Below are 17,450 nucleotides of genomic sequence, written 5' to 3'. Positions count from 1 at the left end.
AAGGGTGGAGGCCCGCTGCAATCCCCCACACCAGAAAGTCACAGTGATCCCAGCACAGTCCACACTTTTATTCCCCCAAAAGTGCTTTTTTGAAAGGCTCCTTTCCTTCACTATAGCTAGCACCAAGACCACGATGAAATATGGCAGGGAAGAGGGTTATTTCCCTCAGTTATCCTTTGGGAGGGAAGGATACTTTGGTCACCATGCCTTAGTCTGGGGCTTGGTGTCTTCAGAGACTTCTTGTCCCTGCTGCTGCAGCTGCCACATGTCAGCATACACCCCGCCTCGGGACAACAGAGCCTCGTGCCTGGGGCAAGGAGAAAAACATAAGTCCCAACCAACTATCAGTTTTACCCCAAGAGTCCTCGCCACTAGTCTATGAGATGACAGGGAACTGGCGAGGGAGATCCTTCCAGAAAGCCCTGGGATTCCACAACCTTCTCCTGGGGCCCTCAATTCAGAGGCCCTTCCCTGTTCATCCTGCTGTGTCCCTTACCGTCCTCTCTCCACAATGCAGCCATCCTTGACGACGAGGATCTGGTCAGCACTAACCACAGTGGAGAGCCTGAGAGGTCAGAGATCAGTCACCCACCACACCACCAGTGTGGGCCCCGCTGCCTGCCGCCCGTCCCGTACCTGTGTGCCACCACGATGGTGGTGCGGTTGGCGCAGACTTTGGCCAGAGAAGCCTGGATGGCCCTCTCATTAGGTGTATCCAGCGCGGATGTTGCCTACAGAGAGGGACTGGGTAAAACTGCCCCTGCCACCCAAAACCCCAGTGGGAAGAGGATGCAAGCTGCTGGCCAAAGCCTCAGGAATCAAAAAGAACCTGTTTTGCGCTTGAAAACTGCAAGGTGTTTCTGTGAAACATGGATCTGTGCTAGCTCTCCTAGATGGAGACGGTGCCCAGCAGGAATGGCTGGGGCACGGGTCGGGGAGGAAGGAGGGGAGAAGGCACTCAGGGCCCTCACCTCGTCCAGCAGAACGATGTCTGGAGCCTTGAGAATGGTGCGAGCGATGGCGACACGCTGCTTCTCCCCACCGCTCAGCTTCAGTCCCCGCTCACCCACCTGCGTATCGTACCCTGTGGAAATTGCCCACCTCCCTCAAGTCACAGTAATCAACTTGTTTTCTGTGACCAGATGGGCAAGGAAGAGGTGGAACCGAGGTCAGAGGGAGTAACGGGACTGAACTGGGCAGGAGGGGGACTCCGCAGGGGAGGCTCACCTTCAGGGAAAGCCATAATGGTGTCATGGATGCCTGCAGCCTGAGCCGCAGCCTTCACCTCATCGTTCCCAGCTGTGATGCGGCCGTAGCGGATATTGTTGGCAATGGTGTCATTGAAGAGGACAGTGTCCTGGGGCACGACTCCAATGTGAGACCGGAGAGAGACCTGGGTCACCTGGGGCCAAAAGACCACATGCTCTGGCCTGTGAGACCCACTCAGGCCTGGAAGGTAGGATGGAATGGTGGGAAGCACATGGGATGAGAGGCCCTGCATGAGAATCCTGCCTCCACCTCCCCAAACCCTAGCTGTGCGGGCAAATCACTTAACCTCTCTGAGTCTGTTTCCCCATCGATAAAAGAGAAAATACACTTTCTCTCCCTGCTTCCCTGGGCTGCTGCAGATCTTTGTGCCTCATACAGCACTATACCACTCATTCTCATGACTACTTTCCTTATGTAGGTCATCTGCTGCTAGAAAGGCTGAGGTCTCCTGGCCCAACTTTCTGCAGGGGTGACAGCTCCTCCTCCACTCCCTGGATGCCCAGCACCTGCCATCCTTTCACACACAGGCCCCTAAATTACAGTCTTCTCCCAAGCATCCTTACCTGTGAAATGTTCTGCCCATCTATTCGGATGCAGCCAGAGCTGATGTCATAGAAGCGAAACAGCAGGCGCAAAATTGTGCTCTTCCCTGCTCCTGATGGGCCCACCTGTTGCATGAGAAACAAAGGGAAAACATTCTAAGGCCCATCGGCTTTTAAATCTTTCTCTCCAAGAGGCCACCAATGTCCATGGAGGCTGCTACATTCACTCCAGTAACCTGGCATGACAGGGCTAACTCCACAGCCTTGGTCCCAAGCTACCACGGGCACTAGAATAAGGGAAGCTCAAGGAGTCTGGGCCAGCTGGCTGGGTCTCCTCTTACCAGGGCCAGTGTCTGTCCAGGCATCACGGTGAAGCACACATCCTGCAGCGTTTCCCGCCTGCAAAGAAGGATGGGCATGCTCAGCAGGCCTGCTGCACTGCCAGGGGCCCCTCCAACACTAGAGCCACTACTGGGCCCTGCCCCTCTCTTGCTCAGGCTCTCTTCCCAGGTGGTGGTGGGCTGAGCAGCAGGGAGGAGAGGCAGGAAGGCAGTGCGTAAATGGACACCGGAAAAGGGGGCTGCGGGACAGTGAAAGGGGAGGGGCTCACCCATCGGTGTAGCTGAAGTGCACATTCTCAAACTCAATCTGGCCCCTCTGAAAGTGAAGGGGCCCTGCTCCAGGAAGGTCCTTCACCTGGGAGAGTGCCACCAATGTGTGCCATTACTGGCCTGGTATTCTCCAGACACAAAGAACGCCACGCAGGCTCCCGCTCCCCACAAACCCGGCTCCTGTCTCCTCACTCACTTCTTTCTCCTCTTTTAGCAGGTCAAACATGTTCTCCATGTCAATGAAGTTGGTCTGGATCATCCTGCAAGAAGAATGCTGGCTGGAGCTCCTCTGAGGAGCTGGAGAAATAATGGTGCACCCTGAACAGGTGAGGGCCAGGGTCAGGTTACCTGTAGTAGGTGCCAAACCAGTTGAGGGGCATGTACAGCTGGATGATGTAAGTGCCAAACAGCACAAAGTCCCCAACCTGTGGACATCAAGGGAAGAGGACAGAGTCACAGCAGGCCTGCGGGCTCTCACCCTGCCTGCTTCCCACCCAGGAACCTGGTGGCCTAAACAAAGATCCCAGTCCCCTCATCCCCAGGCCCAGCACAATTCCCTCACCTGTAGCTTCTGCTCACTGACAAAATATGCACAAAGCAGGGAGCCAGAGAGGAGTCCAAGTCCAATCACCAGGTTCTGGGTCTGATTTAGTAAAACCAGTGAAGCACTTGACTTCCACTCCAAACCCTGGGGCCATGACATGAGAGGAAGGAATATCACATACATGCTGACACAGTCACCAAATCCCAACCTGGCCCTGGGCACCTTCAACCTCACAGCCCACATTTTACTCCTCTCTGTCCTGGTAATTCCACAAGGCCAGGCTGTTGCTCTCAGTAGGCCTCAAACTAGCATCCTCACCTGATATTTGATGATGGCCTCGCGATAGCGTTCCACTTCATAACTCTCCGCATTGTAATACTTCACCTGATGAATTCAAACCACCGCTGTTCCACACGGCCACAGCTTTCAGCTCAATTCCCCATCCCTCCTCCCTAACTGCAAACAGCACACCTCGCACCCCCCAGCTGCTTATCAGCCCCGATGGTCCCAGGCACACTCTTCCACATCTCCGAGCCTCACAACACTGCCACCGAGGCCTCTGTTACCGTCTCAAAGTTTAGCAAAGAGTCCACAGCCCGTGCCCGGGTGGCATTCTCCTGTGTGTTCATAGCACGTCGAAACTTCGTTCTCCACTCAGTGACCACAATGGTCAGGGCTGGAGAGTGACAGGAGGAGGGAGAGGGAGACGAAGAGAGCAAGACATCACTCCCAGCAGCGGAGACCATGTGCACGTCTGCTGCCGGTCACATGCACACTAACCCTGTGCTACAGCCCAGGCACCCAGATTCCAAAGGGGAGGGAGTCTTAAGCTCCCCGAGGGAAGGGGCTGTGTCCAAGACCTCATTGCAGGCTGCATAAAGCCTGTGTGAAAATGGTTGTGGTGAACAAATGAACGCAAGCTGCATCCTGTTACAAAAATGAGGTTCGTCCTTGACTCGCATCCACAGCGGGCACCTAATGTGACCAGGATGCCCTTCCCCAGCCCTCCCTCCACCCCGGGTGAGCTGAGGTTCCCTCAGCAGAGGAGGCTCACCCGTCACATTGGGGAGCAGCAGGAGGCTATGCGGGTCCACTGATCTACAACCTCCCAAAGCTGGGTCACCTGAGTGGGGGCAGGGCTCATGCCCAAGGGAGTCCGTGGATAGCTCAGGGAGGTGGTTTCACCAAGCAGCACTCACCGAGGTAAAGACTCATGCATAGGAACACAATGAGGCCAAACCAGGCGTTGAAGAACATGCTGAAGTAGATGATGCCAATGATGATGTCGGCCAGCGTGGGGATGATGTTGAACACCAGGTAGCTAGGAGGTAAAGTCAAGCAACGAAGAAAGGTTTAAGGGCTCGGAGCCAGCAACTCTCCCTGGGGGGTTTCAGCGTAGTGTTTTGTTTTCAACAGCAACAGATTGGAATCAAGCTAAATGCCCCTTAAGAGGTAGATGGCGAAGTAAACCATAGGATGCCCAAATTATAGAATGCTCTGGATCAATTATAATGAACGAGGAAGGTCTTCATGTGTGGGTTAGAATACATCTCCCTAACATTTTGGTAATAGGACCATTCTGAGAATGACATCTACGTCATGACACCATTCATTTTAGGAAAAACCTCCACGATACCACATTAGTTCTGTGAGTCTGCATGTATATATGTAAAAAAAAGCAAAAAAAAACAGAACTCAACGTACTGAATGGAATGAGAACCTCTGGAGAAGTGAGCGGAATTCAAAAGATACTAGCTCTCTGTCTTCTTTATTTGAATTATTACGAGAGCACGTGTACATTAATTTTACAATTAAAAAAAAAAAATTGGACAGAGAAGCAGCTCCTCAAGCTGGGTCGGTTCTCCTGACAGCCCCCTCCACCCCTGCTTCTCCAGACCCGCCCTCCCACACTTCCTTTCCATTGGCTTGGCACCTGAGCAGCCCCGTGACGCTGGATGTGCCCCGGTCCACGATCCGCAGCACCTCCCCCGTGCGGCGCCCCAGGTGCCAGCGCAGCGAGAGCTCGTGCAGGTGGGAGAAGAGGCGCAGCTCCACCTGCCGCGAGGTGAACTGCTGCACCCGGATCCACAGGAACGTGCGCAGGTTGCTCACGAAGCCTGGGGGAAGCCAGGGGAGGCCTTGGTAGGGCTGAGAAGCCTAATGACATCATCCCAGCAGCAAGATGTGAAAGGTCTGAGAGCACCAAGGGGCCTGGGGGAGGGACGCCTGTGGGAGAAGGGAGAGGGACCAATCCCAACCAAGGTGAGAGCAGGGTCCCTCATACCTGTACTGCCGGTGCCACCCCCTTGGAGGAACTTGAGGAAGACATAGATGATGACAGTCCAGACCAAGGAGCTCCAAGGTGCCTTCTGGGTCAGCAAGTTCACTATGGAGAAAACGAGTCCGAGCCCACTTACGGACCCTAGAACCCTCTTCAGAAGAAACTGCCCCAGGAATCAGCCACAGCCTCTTTCTGACCACCCAGCTCTCAACTCGGTCCCACTTCCCTAGGCTAGTCCCCTGCACCAACCAGGCCAATGAAAGACCAGAGTGCTGAGCTGACAACCCTTCTCCCCCTCACCTATGTCTCTATAGAAGATGGGGACCAACACGTTCAGTCCCCGGTCCAGCCCCATGAGCCCCAGGCAGGTGAGCACAACAAACTGCAGAGCTGGACTCCCCCGAGGCCACAGGTAGCCACTCAGTAGGCGGAGTTTCCTGCCAAGGTCTTGCCAGGTAGACCGTGGTGGCCCCTCTGTTGACTGAACCTAGGATGGTGAAACGCATAAGGGAGGGAAGCTCAGAAATCAAAATGAAGTGCACTAGCCAGAAAGCCCCTAGGGAAAATGTATGGGATTACAGCTCCCCGGTAACGGTAACAGACCAACAAGCAATCCCTGATGGGGTCAGAAAAGCTAACAGGGCACAAACGGAGATTTAGGAAAGAAACGGGTCTTTATGGTGGGAAGAAATAATGACAGAGAATGGAATTAAGATAGATCCGAAATTTCAGAAACTGAGGTGTACCTGGCTCCTGTCTACATCTTGATCCTCTTCATTGACCCGCAAGGTGTAAGACTGGGGACGAAGTCCAGGGGCCCAGAGCCCCAGGACAAAAAGCCCTCCAGAGACCACATACCGCAGCACCCACAGGCTAAACTGAACCTAGAATTAAACATATGTGGGGAGACTAGCAACGAGGGCCAGAATCCCATTGTTACTACTTATAACACATCTAGGGACTGGGGTAGGGCACACACCCAGGTCCTCTCCTCAAGGGCCCAGCATCTAATAGGCTTTAAAAAAAAATCCACAGTGACTCAGCACAGCCACTCCCCACCAGCTGGCTATCAGCTCCCAGCAGCGCTGGCCCCTCCTTTCTTCCCTTTCTTAGAGGCATTCGAAAGCATGGAGCCAGTGTGACCAGACATGCCGTCTTTCTTCCCAGCACCCGCTACCCACGCTTCCCCACCCCCCACGAGGTCACTCACCTGCTGGCTCAAGTTCGCCCTTGCCCACCACCATTGTGGGCTGTTCCAAGACACGAGGGCCAAGTTCTCGGCTGCAAAAGCCACAGTCCAGAGGAGCAGGAGACCCGGGCTGTGCGTGAACTTGATCCAGACGCCCATTGCTAGCTTCTGCCGTGCCTGGCTCCGTTCCGCCACGAGCAGCCCCAGGCCACAGGCGCTGGCCACAGTCCCCAGTACAGAAGCCAGCAATAGGTAGCCTGGCAGTGGGGCACCCTGGGCAGCGCCCACCCGGCCAACCAGGCCGGCTAGGGGCAGCGCCACCTGAAGTGTGGCCAGAAGCAGCTGCAGCACGTAGGGAGCTACGCGAGGGCCGGCCGCCCAAGACACCGCGTCAGCGCCACCTGGCCGCTCCGGACGTTTGCAGGGAAGAGCCGGCACCAAGGCCAGGGCCCCCAGGCCCACCAGCGTCGAGGGTACAAGCGTGAAGAAAAAGCAGGGGCTGAGGCCACCCTTCGCCCAGACCGGACCCGCGGGTCCTTCGGCCTCACAGTAGTTGCCCACAGTCACCATGGCAATGCGTGGCCGCCGGCCGAGGCTGAGGGGACTGAGGGGCAGGAGAACTGGACCGGCCGCTCGGGGCGGGGCGCGGAATCCCGGGTATCTCGGGTCATGGAGCCTCGGGGCGCTAAGCCGCGGGGGTCGCGGGGCAGGGACGAACGTGGACCCGGCCACACCACCCACTCGCTTCGCGCACGCGCCGCCGCCACGCACTCACGCCGGGCACGTACGCAGTCTCCGCCGCCCGCCCCTAGCTCGCGGCCGGGGACCCTCTGGCCAAGTTGGGGCCCACAGGAATGTTCAGCCTCTGCCTCCAGCCGCTCTCTTCCGCAGCAGCCCCGCCCACCAGGGCCGCTCCCAGCCCCTACCCAGGGCCCCATTGGCCGAGTGTCTCCGAAGGGGCGGGGGAATGGTGCACGCTGGGGAAGGCAAAATAGACCAGCGGAGTCGGCATGATCACGTGCTCAGGGCGGGAAATCTGATCGCACGTCCTGCCGGAGTCCTTGACCTCCACGGAACCAGGGATCGGAAGCCGCCCTCTCTTCGCCCACTAGGTCGGTATATCCAAGCGATCGCATTGGCCAGCTTTCCCACAGGGCCGACCCGGTCCCCAGCCACCTGGGTGGGTCACACACACCCCACACCCCGCTTGCCCCCAGAACCTTGGCCACTCGAGACAACAAGCCGCGACCTGGTCAAAGTCCCTTCTTTATTAAGGGTTGTCAAGCTGTACACGGTCCCCACCCCACTCCGCTGTAAGTTCGGGCAGCGTAGTTCACCGCTCACCCGCAGCGGACCGCAGCTGCGTGAGGGGTGGAGCGGAGGGAAGGAGCTGGGTCCCAGCATGCAATGCGGCAGCCCAAAGCGAAGCCGTCCTGTCGCCCCTCCATCCCCCTCAAGGGACAGTGGGATGCAGGCCAGAGCTCTCTTGCTGGTACGAAGCCAGTCGAGGGCACACTTCCAGCCCTGTCCATCCCATGTGCAGGTGGGTGGGGGTGGGGGTACAATAAGCAGCAATAGGGGCCAGGAAGGCCTCAGTCTCCCGGGGGGCCCATCTTAAAAGTTGGAGAGGGCAGCAAAGAATTTCCATCCTGCTCCTGCAATTTAGAAACTTCCTTCTTAGTGTCAAAAGATTGCATGAGGGGAGCTAGGAGCTAAAGCCTCCACACCAAGACAAAGCAAAAGCTGAACAGAAGGGGAACAAGCGAACAGAACAGGAGCAAGTGGCACACATGCCAGTGATGTGCAGGAAGCAGGGGAGAGGTGAGCAGGCTGCAGCACTGGGAGAGAACTGGGGGTGAGGTAAGGTCCACAGCCTGAGCTGCTCATCTGTTCAGGGTGCGGGGAGAACGGCTGCAGAGGTTGAGGGTCCAGGCCCCACCTCCCCACTCCACAGTTGGCACAGGTTCCCCCTGCTTGGCAGCTTCTGTGGTGGGCAGTCCTCTGGAGACTTGCAGGGGTGGGTGCAAAGGTGGCAGTACTGGGGCTGGGCTGGGGACCAGTTTCTAGCACCACACTCTGAGCCAAGGGATATCCTGGGGATGAGGCTAGAGTCCTGTGTGCCCTGGTTCCTAGGCCCCCAATCTCTCTCCTGGGGCTGTGGCGAGCCCAGCATTGGCACCTTCCTTGGCCAGGCACAGACACACAAACACCACACGCGTGGAGCCAGGCAACACTCAGAGGAGCCCTCCATGGCAGGCGGATGGGATGGCAGGGCAACGGTGGCCTCCATCCTGGGGCATAGGGACCCTCCTCAGCCTCGTCTATACCTGTGGAGAGAAAAGGGTTGGTAATGGAGATAGTCTTCAGCTATCTGCTTACGCAACAGAAGCCTGGAGATAAAGGAAACGGAAAACCTGATTCTTGAGGAGGTAAGCAAAGGAAAAATCAAGTCCTGGATTTCACAGTAGGTGAGGGAAGAAAAGGAAGTGTACTTTGGTGGGGAAGTTGCAGTATCTCTGCCTGAGAGACCCACCTCCCTTCACATGAGAAGCTTTGACCTCAGCCTGGAAGTTACTGCTTCTGGCAGTTGTTTTTGGGTCTTGAAGCCCTTACCTTGTGCACCTGAGGGGGAAGCTCATCCTCTGAGCCCTCTTCGGGCACGGGCTCTGGGTGCCTTGATGCTGACTGCCCATCTTCAGCCCATCCTCCAAGGGGCAGCCGAGAGAAGTGAGAGGGAGCCCGGGGCACTGTTCCAGGATCTAAAGATACAAGTAAATACTCTTAGAATGAACACAAACAGGAACGAGAAGGGTTCTGGGGCTTTTTGGGGTAGGTGGAGGTGCGGGGGAGGGATTAGTCTCCTTGGGTCTGGTCCCTCTGACTTCTTTCATCCCCTAGAGGCCCCAGAAGGACCACCCTTCCCTGAAGACTCTGTGTCCTTCCCAGTGGATACCTGTGATGCCTCCGTAGCGCCTCTGGAAGCCCCCATGCAGGGCAGTGGTCTCAGGAGCTCCAGGTCGGGGTGCAGCACAGGGATAGCTGGCGGAGCGGGGGATAGGCTGGGGGCCCCGGGCACCCTCTCCCCCCTCTTCGGGGGCACTCTCCCCACTCTCATCACTCTCCCGGCGGTGCCACACATGCCGCTCAGGTTCAGCCTGGGCCTGCTGCTTGTGGAGCTGAGAAGTGGGGGATTCATTAGTTGGGGACAGAAGAATATCTGTCTGAAATAGCTACCCTCCACCATGGTATCGGCCAGTTCCCATTTAGGCTGCCTCACCTGGAATCACTGACCCAGAGTATCTGATGTGTTAACAATGTGTAACATACACATGATATCTTACAGGTTAAATTCTCAGCAGATCCCTGGAACAAGCCTGTGCACAGATTGTAATAGCTCTCATTTTCCCCAGTCATTTGATTCTGGAACAAACTGGTTGTGAATCTAAGTGCCAGGAACTCTTTTAGGTGCTAGGGATACAGCAGTGAACAAAATAGACAAAAATTCCACCCCCTGTGGGGCTTATATACTTGGGGGAAGTGGGGAAGGATAGATAATAAACAAATAAATAAGGGAGAAATACAATGTCCCATGGTGCTAAATGCTATGGAGAGAAAAACAGAACAGGAAGGTTCAGGGGGGTAGGCAAGGGAGGCTTTTACTCAGGGTGGTCAGAGGTGGTCTCAAAGAAAGAGCATACTTGAATGAGAAGGAGGGAGCCCTGTGGATATGTCAGGGAAGTAGATTCTTGGCAGGGGAAAGCACAAGTGCGGAAAAGCCCTGGGTGAAAGTAAGCTAGGCTAAAAAGGATAGGAAGAGGATGTATGTGGGAATGGAGGTTGCAGAGCAGGTAACTGGCAGAGAAGAGATTTGAACCCAGGTCTTGCTTCACATCTAAAACCCTCTATTCTGTTTTCAGCTGCCACCTTGGTTCTACGACCCTGCCCCTTCCAGCCCACTCACCTGGTGCATATAGAGGGCATGCAGGCTCATCTCAGTGGATGCGTATTCCGACAGCACCAGGCTCTGCAGCTGTCCTTCCCACACACTGCTCCCGGAGCTGGCTGTCCTGGCATCCACCCTGCCCCCCAGCACAGACAGCAGTCATCAACATTTCTGAGACCCACACAAATTGCTGGGGGCTACTGCCATGCCCTCCTCTCATGGCCCACCTCTACTCACCCAGAGCCTGTCATGGTGCTGGGAGCCCGGCCTGTGGGAGCGTGACCAGGCTGCAGAGGGGAGAAGGAGCGCAGGGCAGAGGCGACTTCAGCCCTGTGCCTGGAGCCCTGCAGGTCTCTGGGCAGTGGGGGGTCCCGGCAGGATGAGCCGGCTACCACATTTGCAATAAGGCTCAGTGGCTATGAAAGAAAAGGGTGCGTAGAATTCTCAGGGCATAGGGAGGCCTCTGAGTCCCCCAGTATTCTGCACATTAGGACCCAGTGGCACAGACTGGACAGGAGGAAACTGACCCGGTAGGCCCTTCCGCCCCATGCGCACGTCCCATGTCCCAGGTCCTGGAGTCCACTCTTCCTGTCATCTCCCAGTCCCTAGGAACGCACCTCAGACTCAGATTGTAAGGATTGGATGGACGTAAAGAGGGCATTTTCCGGGAGCAGACCCCCTTGGGCAAGGCCTGCAGCTGCTCCGTCCCGCTGAACTTGCTCCTTGAGGAAACCTAGGAAGGCCGTGCTCTCACGTGGTGGCTGCCAGCCAGGGTTGGTGATGGCAAAGTGCATGAGTGACAACTCTGTCTTCCCATCCTCGGCTTGCTGGTACACTGAGGCCTCCGTCTGCCCACCGGATAGCCACTGTACAAGGGAGGCTGCAGTGAGCAGGATTGTCTCCTTACAGGAACCCTTTTTGTACCTTTCCTACTAGTGGGGAGGCCTTGCCCCTGGAGGACAGAGACCACAATGCACTGCTGTATCTTGTCCAGGGGCCCTGGTGCCCACCCCATGAGTGGCCACGTGCCAGGCTAGCTGCTTGGTTTGTGCCTTTCGGGGAGCTTGGCCAAGGGTGCAAGTTTAAGGTTATGATCGAGCCCAGGCTCCTGTTTACAAAGCACTGTGTGCCCTGGTACAGGGTTGCCCCAAGGCAGGGCTGCCTTTTTGTGATTTGTTGGCTCAGAAGGGTGCCTTTTTGCAGTTTGCCCAAAGACACTGTATATGCCGGCATCACCTCTGGCCAACTGCCCCCCTCCCTCCTTTCCTAATACCTGGGGGTGCCCATGCTGGCGAACATCCATCTGAGCGAAGGAGCAGGTATCGCCAACACCAACGACCTCCACGGTGAAATTGCGGAAGAAGTCTATAATCTCCAGGGCCCGTGGGCGCAGGCAGAAGATGAGGATGAGGGGTGTGACAATGGGGCTCAGTAACTCCTCCAAGATGAACACCTAAAAGGGAAGGGATCAGGGTCACAAGAGAGCCGGAGGGAGCCCAGCCCTCGCCACCAGGCTATCAGCCAGTCTCTAGCAGGCCCTAACTCCAACTCCACTCACTGCCTTGTACTGGAAGAGCTGGGCAAACTCGTCCCGGGTCTGCGAGCGGTGGGCATTACCCTGCCAGTGGTCAGGCATGTAGTGGATGTGAGCGAGGATCACGCGGAGCAGCTGCTCAGGGCAGAACACCATGTGCTGCTCCGGAATAAAGGACCTAGTGGGATCAGGGTCATGGTGAGACATAAGCCCCCGGGAATGCTAGTTGGCTTGCTCCCACCTGCTCCCCGGGCCCACCTGCACACGGTCACGGTGACCCCCAGGAGCGTGACAGTGGTGAGGACATGTTCCACAGCCAACACATCTTCGTCATAGATGGTGAGGGCAATAAGCACGGCCAGGATGGAGCCAGCAAAGAAGGCGCAGTTCTTGGCCAGCAGTGTCAGCAGAGGGGACAAGAAGCAATTCATGTACTTGGATGCGGGCTTGTAGCCTCGGTTGAGGCGGGACTGTAGCTCGTGCTCCAGCTCGTTGAAGTGGCGGAGGTAGCAGCGGCCGTAGAGCGACCAGCAGCGTGCTCCCAGGGCTCCCGGCTCCCGCTTCAGCACCTCGGCATAACTGAAAAAGGCATAGAGGATCTGCCAGATGAGGATGAGGGGGCACAGCAGGAAGTTGGCGATGCCAATCCACAGGATGCGGTTGCTGAGACGCTGGGCCAGCTCGAGCCGTTGTCCCCCACGTTTGTACTCAGCCTTGAGGCTCCATTCATTGAGAAACAGAGAGCCAGGTCCCCAAAAGAGGATCAGCTCGAAGTTGTACTTGAGGCCCCGAGTGAAGAAGACAACCTCCCCGAGACCGGGCAGGCGGAAGCGCAGAGGCAGGAGGGATTTGTTAACCAGGGCCACCATGTAGTTCTGGAAACGGAGGATGCGGTGGTAGATGTCCAGCTCTGTGAGCTCACGCTTGTGGATGCAGATCTGGTGCTCTTTCTGGGTCTGCACGATCCGGGCCTGTACTTCTTGCCACGTGCAGTACGGAAGCGCAGACTATGGGGTGGGGAAGAGACGAGGGATGGAAGGTGGGGTGGTTGCCTCGGCCCCTTGCCCTGCATGAGCTGTGAGGCTCAGGGGTCCTCTGAGTGGAGCCTTTAACCGGATGCTCCTTGATCTGCCAAGGACGGGTGAGGCTGCTCGATGCCCGGGAATACACCCCCTCCCCCCCACTTCCCAAGCTGCAGAAGACGTCCTGGCCTGTGGTTGTAACTGCCCAACTCCCCAGTCTCACCATGGGGATGCGCAGAGCGTGCAGGTAGAAGGAGTGGATCTCCCAGTAGCAGCAAATGTTATAGATGAACTTGATGAGCCGGTGAACCCAGAAGACACCAGCAATGACGAGGATAGTGATAAGGGAGCCATTTTCCTGAATCCTGGTGGGGAAAAGAAGGGGAGGAAGAGTGGCCCTTGAGGAGCCTTGGCAGACATGCTGCTGTCCTGAAGGATTTGGAGAGGCTGGGCCTGAGCCTGTGTTCTGGGGAATGTCACTGCCTCACACTCCACTCCATTCCCCACCTGCTGGCTGAACAACAGGCTCTGGTGCCCTCTGAACTGCAGCACTTACCTGGCACTACAGACTTGGGCAGGCAAAAAGGCATCTGGCAGAGTAACCTTGACAGGCTCGGTAGGGTGAAGACTGTGGTTCACCATCTTGTTGGCAAATAGGATGTCGTAGTCCACACAGCTGACCAGGAAGGTGGTGAACGCAACCACAAAGAGGAACTGCCTGGGGAGTTGGGCAGAGAGGGCGCAGCCCGAGAGTCAGAGAGATACCAGCGAAATAACATGGGAACAAGGCAGAGTCTGGAAGCCCCAGACCAAGATTAGGGAGCAGCCTCTGGGGAAATGGGCTGGAGAACTCCCCGTGGGCTCTCTCTACTGCTTGGCCCCAGGGGACCCAAGCCAGCTCCTGTTTTTTGCTCTTAGCTTCAGGCACCACAGAATCAGCCTGCTTTTCTACCTCATAGTAATCTCTGCCGCCAGTCGCTGGACTCTTTCAAAGGTCTTAAATTGTGGTCTGTGGTCCCCAGTACCGGATTTCCTTTTGAGATGGTAGTTAGAAGCCCTTTGCGGATTTGAACTCTTTGCTTACGGAGGGAAGGTTTCGCAACCCCTTGACATTTGGCAAAGCTATATGGCTCCTCCCTCCTAGCAGGCTCTCTACTCAGCAGCAGGCCTAAGGTGCAACCAAGGCAGAACAGAGACATTTTTCTCAAGTAAGTGGCTGGCACCTCCTGCCTGAACCATGCCCATTCCACTGGAGCTCTGATGAAATGATCAAGTCTGACTTCTCTTTGTGGAAGAGACAGGACTTGGAAAGCTTTCCTTATAAGCGAGATTAAAAAAGATAAGGCTGTAAAACGGTGTCACACCCAGTCCTTAAACTATAAATGTTTGCAGAGTTTTGAGCCTAGGACTGACTTGCATTGGCGGTTTGGGCCAGGCGTTGAGCTCGAAGAGAGGAAACACTGAAATGTATTCCTTCACCACATCGTCCATCCCTTCTTATACTTACATGAGCTCAAAGATCTCCCCGATGAGCATACAAGTGAAGCCATTCTTCTGGTGTAGATTATAAACGTGTAATTGTTAAGAAAAAGTGGTCTGTATAGACAGCAATTAAGAGCACAGGGACTTCCCTGGTGGCGCAGTGGTTAAGAATCTGCCTGCTAATGCAGGGGACATGAGTTCGATCCCTGGTCCGGGAAGATCCCACATGGAACTATGCCCGTGCGCCACAACTACTGAGCCTGAGCTCTAGAGCCCGTGAGCCACAACTACTGAAGCCCATGCTCCTAGAGCCTGTGCTCTGCAACAAGAGAAGCCACCACAATGAGAAGTACGTGCACCGCAACAAAGAGTAGCCCCTGGTTGCCACAACTAGAGAAAGCCCGCACAGAAAGGAAGACCCAACACGGCATTAAAAAATTAAAAAACTAAAAAAAAAAAAGTACAGACTTTGGTGCCACATACCTGAGCTGTGTAACTTTGGCCAAGTTACTTAACCTCTCTAAGCTTTTGTCTGTAGTGGTGTGTTGGGAATAATAGCACCTGCCTCATAGGATTATTAGGTCTGAGATAGTGCATATAAGGTATTTAACACAGAAGTGACACAGAATAAGTCAAATGACATTAATTATTATGGTTATCAGCATACCATCAAAAAGGAGAATCACACTTAGAGAGGTTCCTTATAAACCAACACTACAAAATGCAAGGCACGTAGCTCTTGATAAATGTGAGGTACCATTATTTATAATGATCATTATTTCTCTAGCCTCTTTCAGGCTCAAGGTGCCTGAAAAGGATTAGAACCATACCCACACCGACTTCTCATCAGGGGCCTGGCTTAGAGAGGGGCTAAAGGTCCCAGAGCTCCAACACAGAGACACAAAGGATATTCGAGAGAAGAAGAGATCAAGGTTTTCGATGTGGTGCCAAGGTGCTGTGGGTACAGAAGCAGAGACGTCAGAGCCCTGAAGAAGTGGAAGCCCCTGCTCCCTCAGTGTTCCTCCACCAATTCTCCCCCCAGGCCCCAGCTCTGGCCGTCATGTCCAGGAACTCACACTTGCTCCCCTCAGGGACATGCACCAACAGGTCCTCCTCCCCGGGGGGTGAATCGCTGTAGGAGGCCTCTAGGCGCTGGTATTCAGTGTCAAACTGCGCCATCACCACCGCCCCCTGTCCACCTTGTCCACCTGTGGGTAATGAGGAAGGAGAGACCCAGGTTCAGACCCCTGGTGCTGTCCATCTTCTCCCCTGCCTACTAGACCAGAAATGAGTGAGAAGGACTCCTGGGCTTGGTCTCCACTACCAGTCTTCTTGGATCAAAGGCAGAGAAAGAGCAGTAACCCACGGAGAGCAGCAAGCTCAGGGCTTGGGAGGCCCTCACTGACCAATGAGGTCAGTCATTCCCAGAGCCTTTATCGAGTGTCTACCGAGGCCTTGCTGGCCTGAAGGCAGATTCTGGCCCTGTGGGGGGTCTGCTTCATCTTCTATTCACTGGAGAGAAGGGGTCCTCCCCCTCCCCTCCTAGAGAAACCTTGGTCTCCCAAGAGACTAGCAGTTTGGAAGCACTTTGTAAACAGAGGTTTGAGATAAGCACATGGCCCTACCAGCTCCATGGGCAGTGTCTGCTCCACTCCAGCCCTCGATGCCCTGGCTCTGCAGCTGCTGGAGGAGAAGGTGTCAGGCCCCGGAGAGTGGGGAGTGGGAAGAGAAATAAACCCAACCCTACCACCCCCACACGCCCCACACTCAGGGGCGGCCAGGCAAGGGGCAGGGAGGCTGCAGTGGGAAAGAGGCACCCTTCCAGCCTAGGGCTATGCGTACTTCCTCTGGTTGTATTATACACGGCCACTCATTCAACTCTAGGGTCCCAAGAAGGGTCTTAATGAACCCGTGGAGACTGAGTCTCTACAGGGCTGGACTGTTTCTCCACTGCCCCACTTCGGCCTCAGAAATTAGATGGACCGTTCAGGGTCCACAAAGCCCCAAACCCAAAAGCCAAGAAGAGAGTCTTTTCTAAAGAGGACCTTTCTGGTCAACTCCTTCCCTTGCTTCCCTAGCCCCAAAGGCCCAGCAGGCAGGCAAAGTTCCTGGATGGGATATACTGATTGGGTCAGTGTAGACCCAGATCCTCGGTGAACTGTGGGTTGCCTTGGTCCTGGAGCTAGGCATGATCTAGGTGGCACTCAACCAGTCAGTGCAGACCCCGAGGCTGTGGAGCCCTGCCCAGCCAGGCCCCGGTGGGATTCCCTGGGCTAGTGAGAACCCTGGGTCCTAAGCTGACCAAGCCCTCAGGGAACTCACCACTTACTGGGTCAGTGTAGACCCAGGGCCCATAGAGCCCCTGCCAGCCGGGCCTGGACTCAGGGGTTCTTGCGAACGTTGGAGGAATCGATCCAGTCCGACAGCCGATACCCGCAGGTGGGCTGGGTTGCCTCCCTACACCCAGCTGCCACGACCCGAGCCCAGCGCGCCCCCAGATCGCCCGGCCCCCGGCCAAAGGCTCGGCTCCCAACAGCGGACAACCCTGCGCGCGGCCCCGTCGCTCGCGCGCGCCCCCGTCCGCACGCCCCCGCTATCAAAACATTCCGGCTGCGCGCCCCCGCCCCGCCCGCGGCGCCCCTTCCCCCGTTACTCGCCGCGGGCTCACTTAGGGCTCCGAGGGCACCCCTGGCCAGGCCCGACCCGGGCCGTGAGATTTCGGTATCCGGTCTCGCGTTTCACCTCAGGGACGGTGACCCGAGTGATTCCAGGGTCTCCGTCGGCTCCACTGGGCTCAGCCGGACCCGGAGCAGTAGGCCCGGCGTCTGCCACTCACTGTCACCCGCAGTTAGCCTGACCAATGAACATGACGGGTGGAGACACGACGGCCAATCTCGGCGTCTGGGGCGGGATTAAAGGCTAGAGGCGGGCCTTGGAAGTCAGGGGACCAATTGTGCGCTCTACGTGGGGAGGGGTTCAGGTGCGGGCGAGGCCTTTTGTCCTCTTTGCTGCCCCGTAGTGACGAGATTGTTG

At 56.2% G+C, this 17,450-nt stretch overlaps 2 protein-coding genes across 3 annotated transcripts; both read right to left on the bottom strand.

The window, feature by feature from the left end:
* Positions 1 to 78: 78 nt before the first annotated feature.
* ABCB6 (ATP binding cassette subfamily B member 6 (LAN blood group)) lies at positions 79 to 7,006 on the bottom strand (the record flags this gene model as incomplete). 2 transcript variants are annotated; one of them, XM_079710020.1, is made up of 19 exons in its annotated part: positions 79 to 307; positions 497 to 565; positions 637 to 731; positions 972 to 1,084; positions 1,228 to 1,402; positions 1,833 to 1,937; positions 2,153 to 2,210; positions 2,422 to 2,507; positions 2,619 to 2,682; positions 2,771 to 2,847; positions 2,985 to 3,110; positions 3,285 to 3,350; positions 3,533 to 3,642; positions 4,166 to 4,287; positions 4,900 to 5,083; positions 5,251 to 5,352; positions 5,548 to 5,728; positions 5,994 to 6,131; positions 6,458 to 7,006. In XM_079710020.1, 19 exons carry the CDS (start codon positions 7,004 to 7,006, stop codon positions 199 to 201), a joined length of 2,529 nt encoding a protein of 842 aa, XP_079566146.1. In that variant the 3' UTR covers positions 79 to 198. The 2 variants fall into 2 exon arrangements, with proteins under 2 accessions (XP_079566146.1, XP_079566147.1); XM_079710021.1 differs by lacking the exon at positions 5,994 to 6,131.
* Positions 7,007 to 7,693: 687 nt separating this feature from the next.
* ATG9A (autophagy related 9A) lies at positions 7,694 to 15,611 on the bottom strand. The gene is made up of 14 exons (XM_079709904.1): positions 15,494 to 15,611; positions 15,329 to 15,372; positions 14,443 to 14,507; positions 13,492 to 13,653; positions 13,159 to 13,300; positions 12,172 to 12,920; positions 11,938 to 12,091; positions 11,653 to 11,832; positions 10,997 to 11,245; positions 10,617 to 10,795; positions 10,398 to 10,515; positions 9,390 to 9,612; positions 9,050 to 9,195; positions 7,694 to 8,763 (listed from the first exon to the last, which is right to left on the bottom strand). The coding sequence occupies exons 1-14, from the start codon at positions 15,594 to 15,596 to the stop codon at positions 8,758 to 8,760; spliced, it is 2,520 nt and encodes an 839-aa protein (XP_079566030.1). The 5' UTR covers positions 15,597 to 15,611; the 3' UTR covers positions 7,694 to 8,757.
* Positions 15,612 to 17,450: the final 1,839 nt, after the last annotated feature.

The sequence above is a fragment of the Hyperoodon ampullatus genome (genome assembly GCF_949752795.1).
Source record: "Hyperoodon ampullatus genome assembly, chromosome: 8".
Lineage (NCBI taxonomy): Eukaryota > Metazoa > Chordata > Mammalia > Artiodactyla > Ziphiidae > Hyperoodon > Hyperoodon ampullatus.
This window is presented reverse-complemented; position numbering and strand designations above follow the sequence as displayed.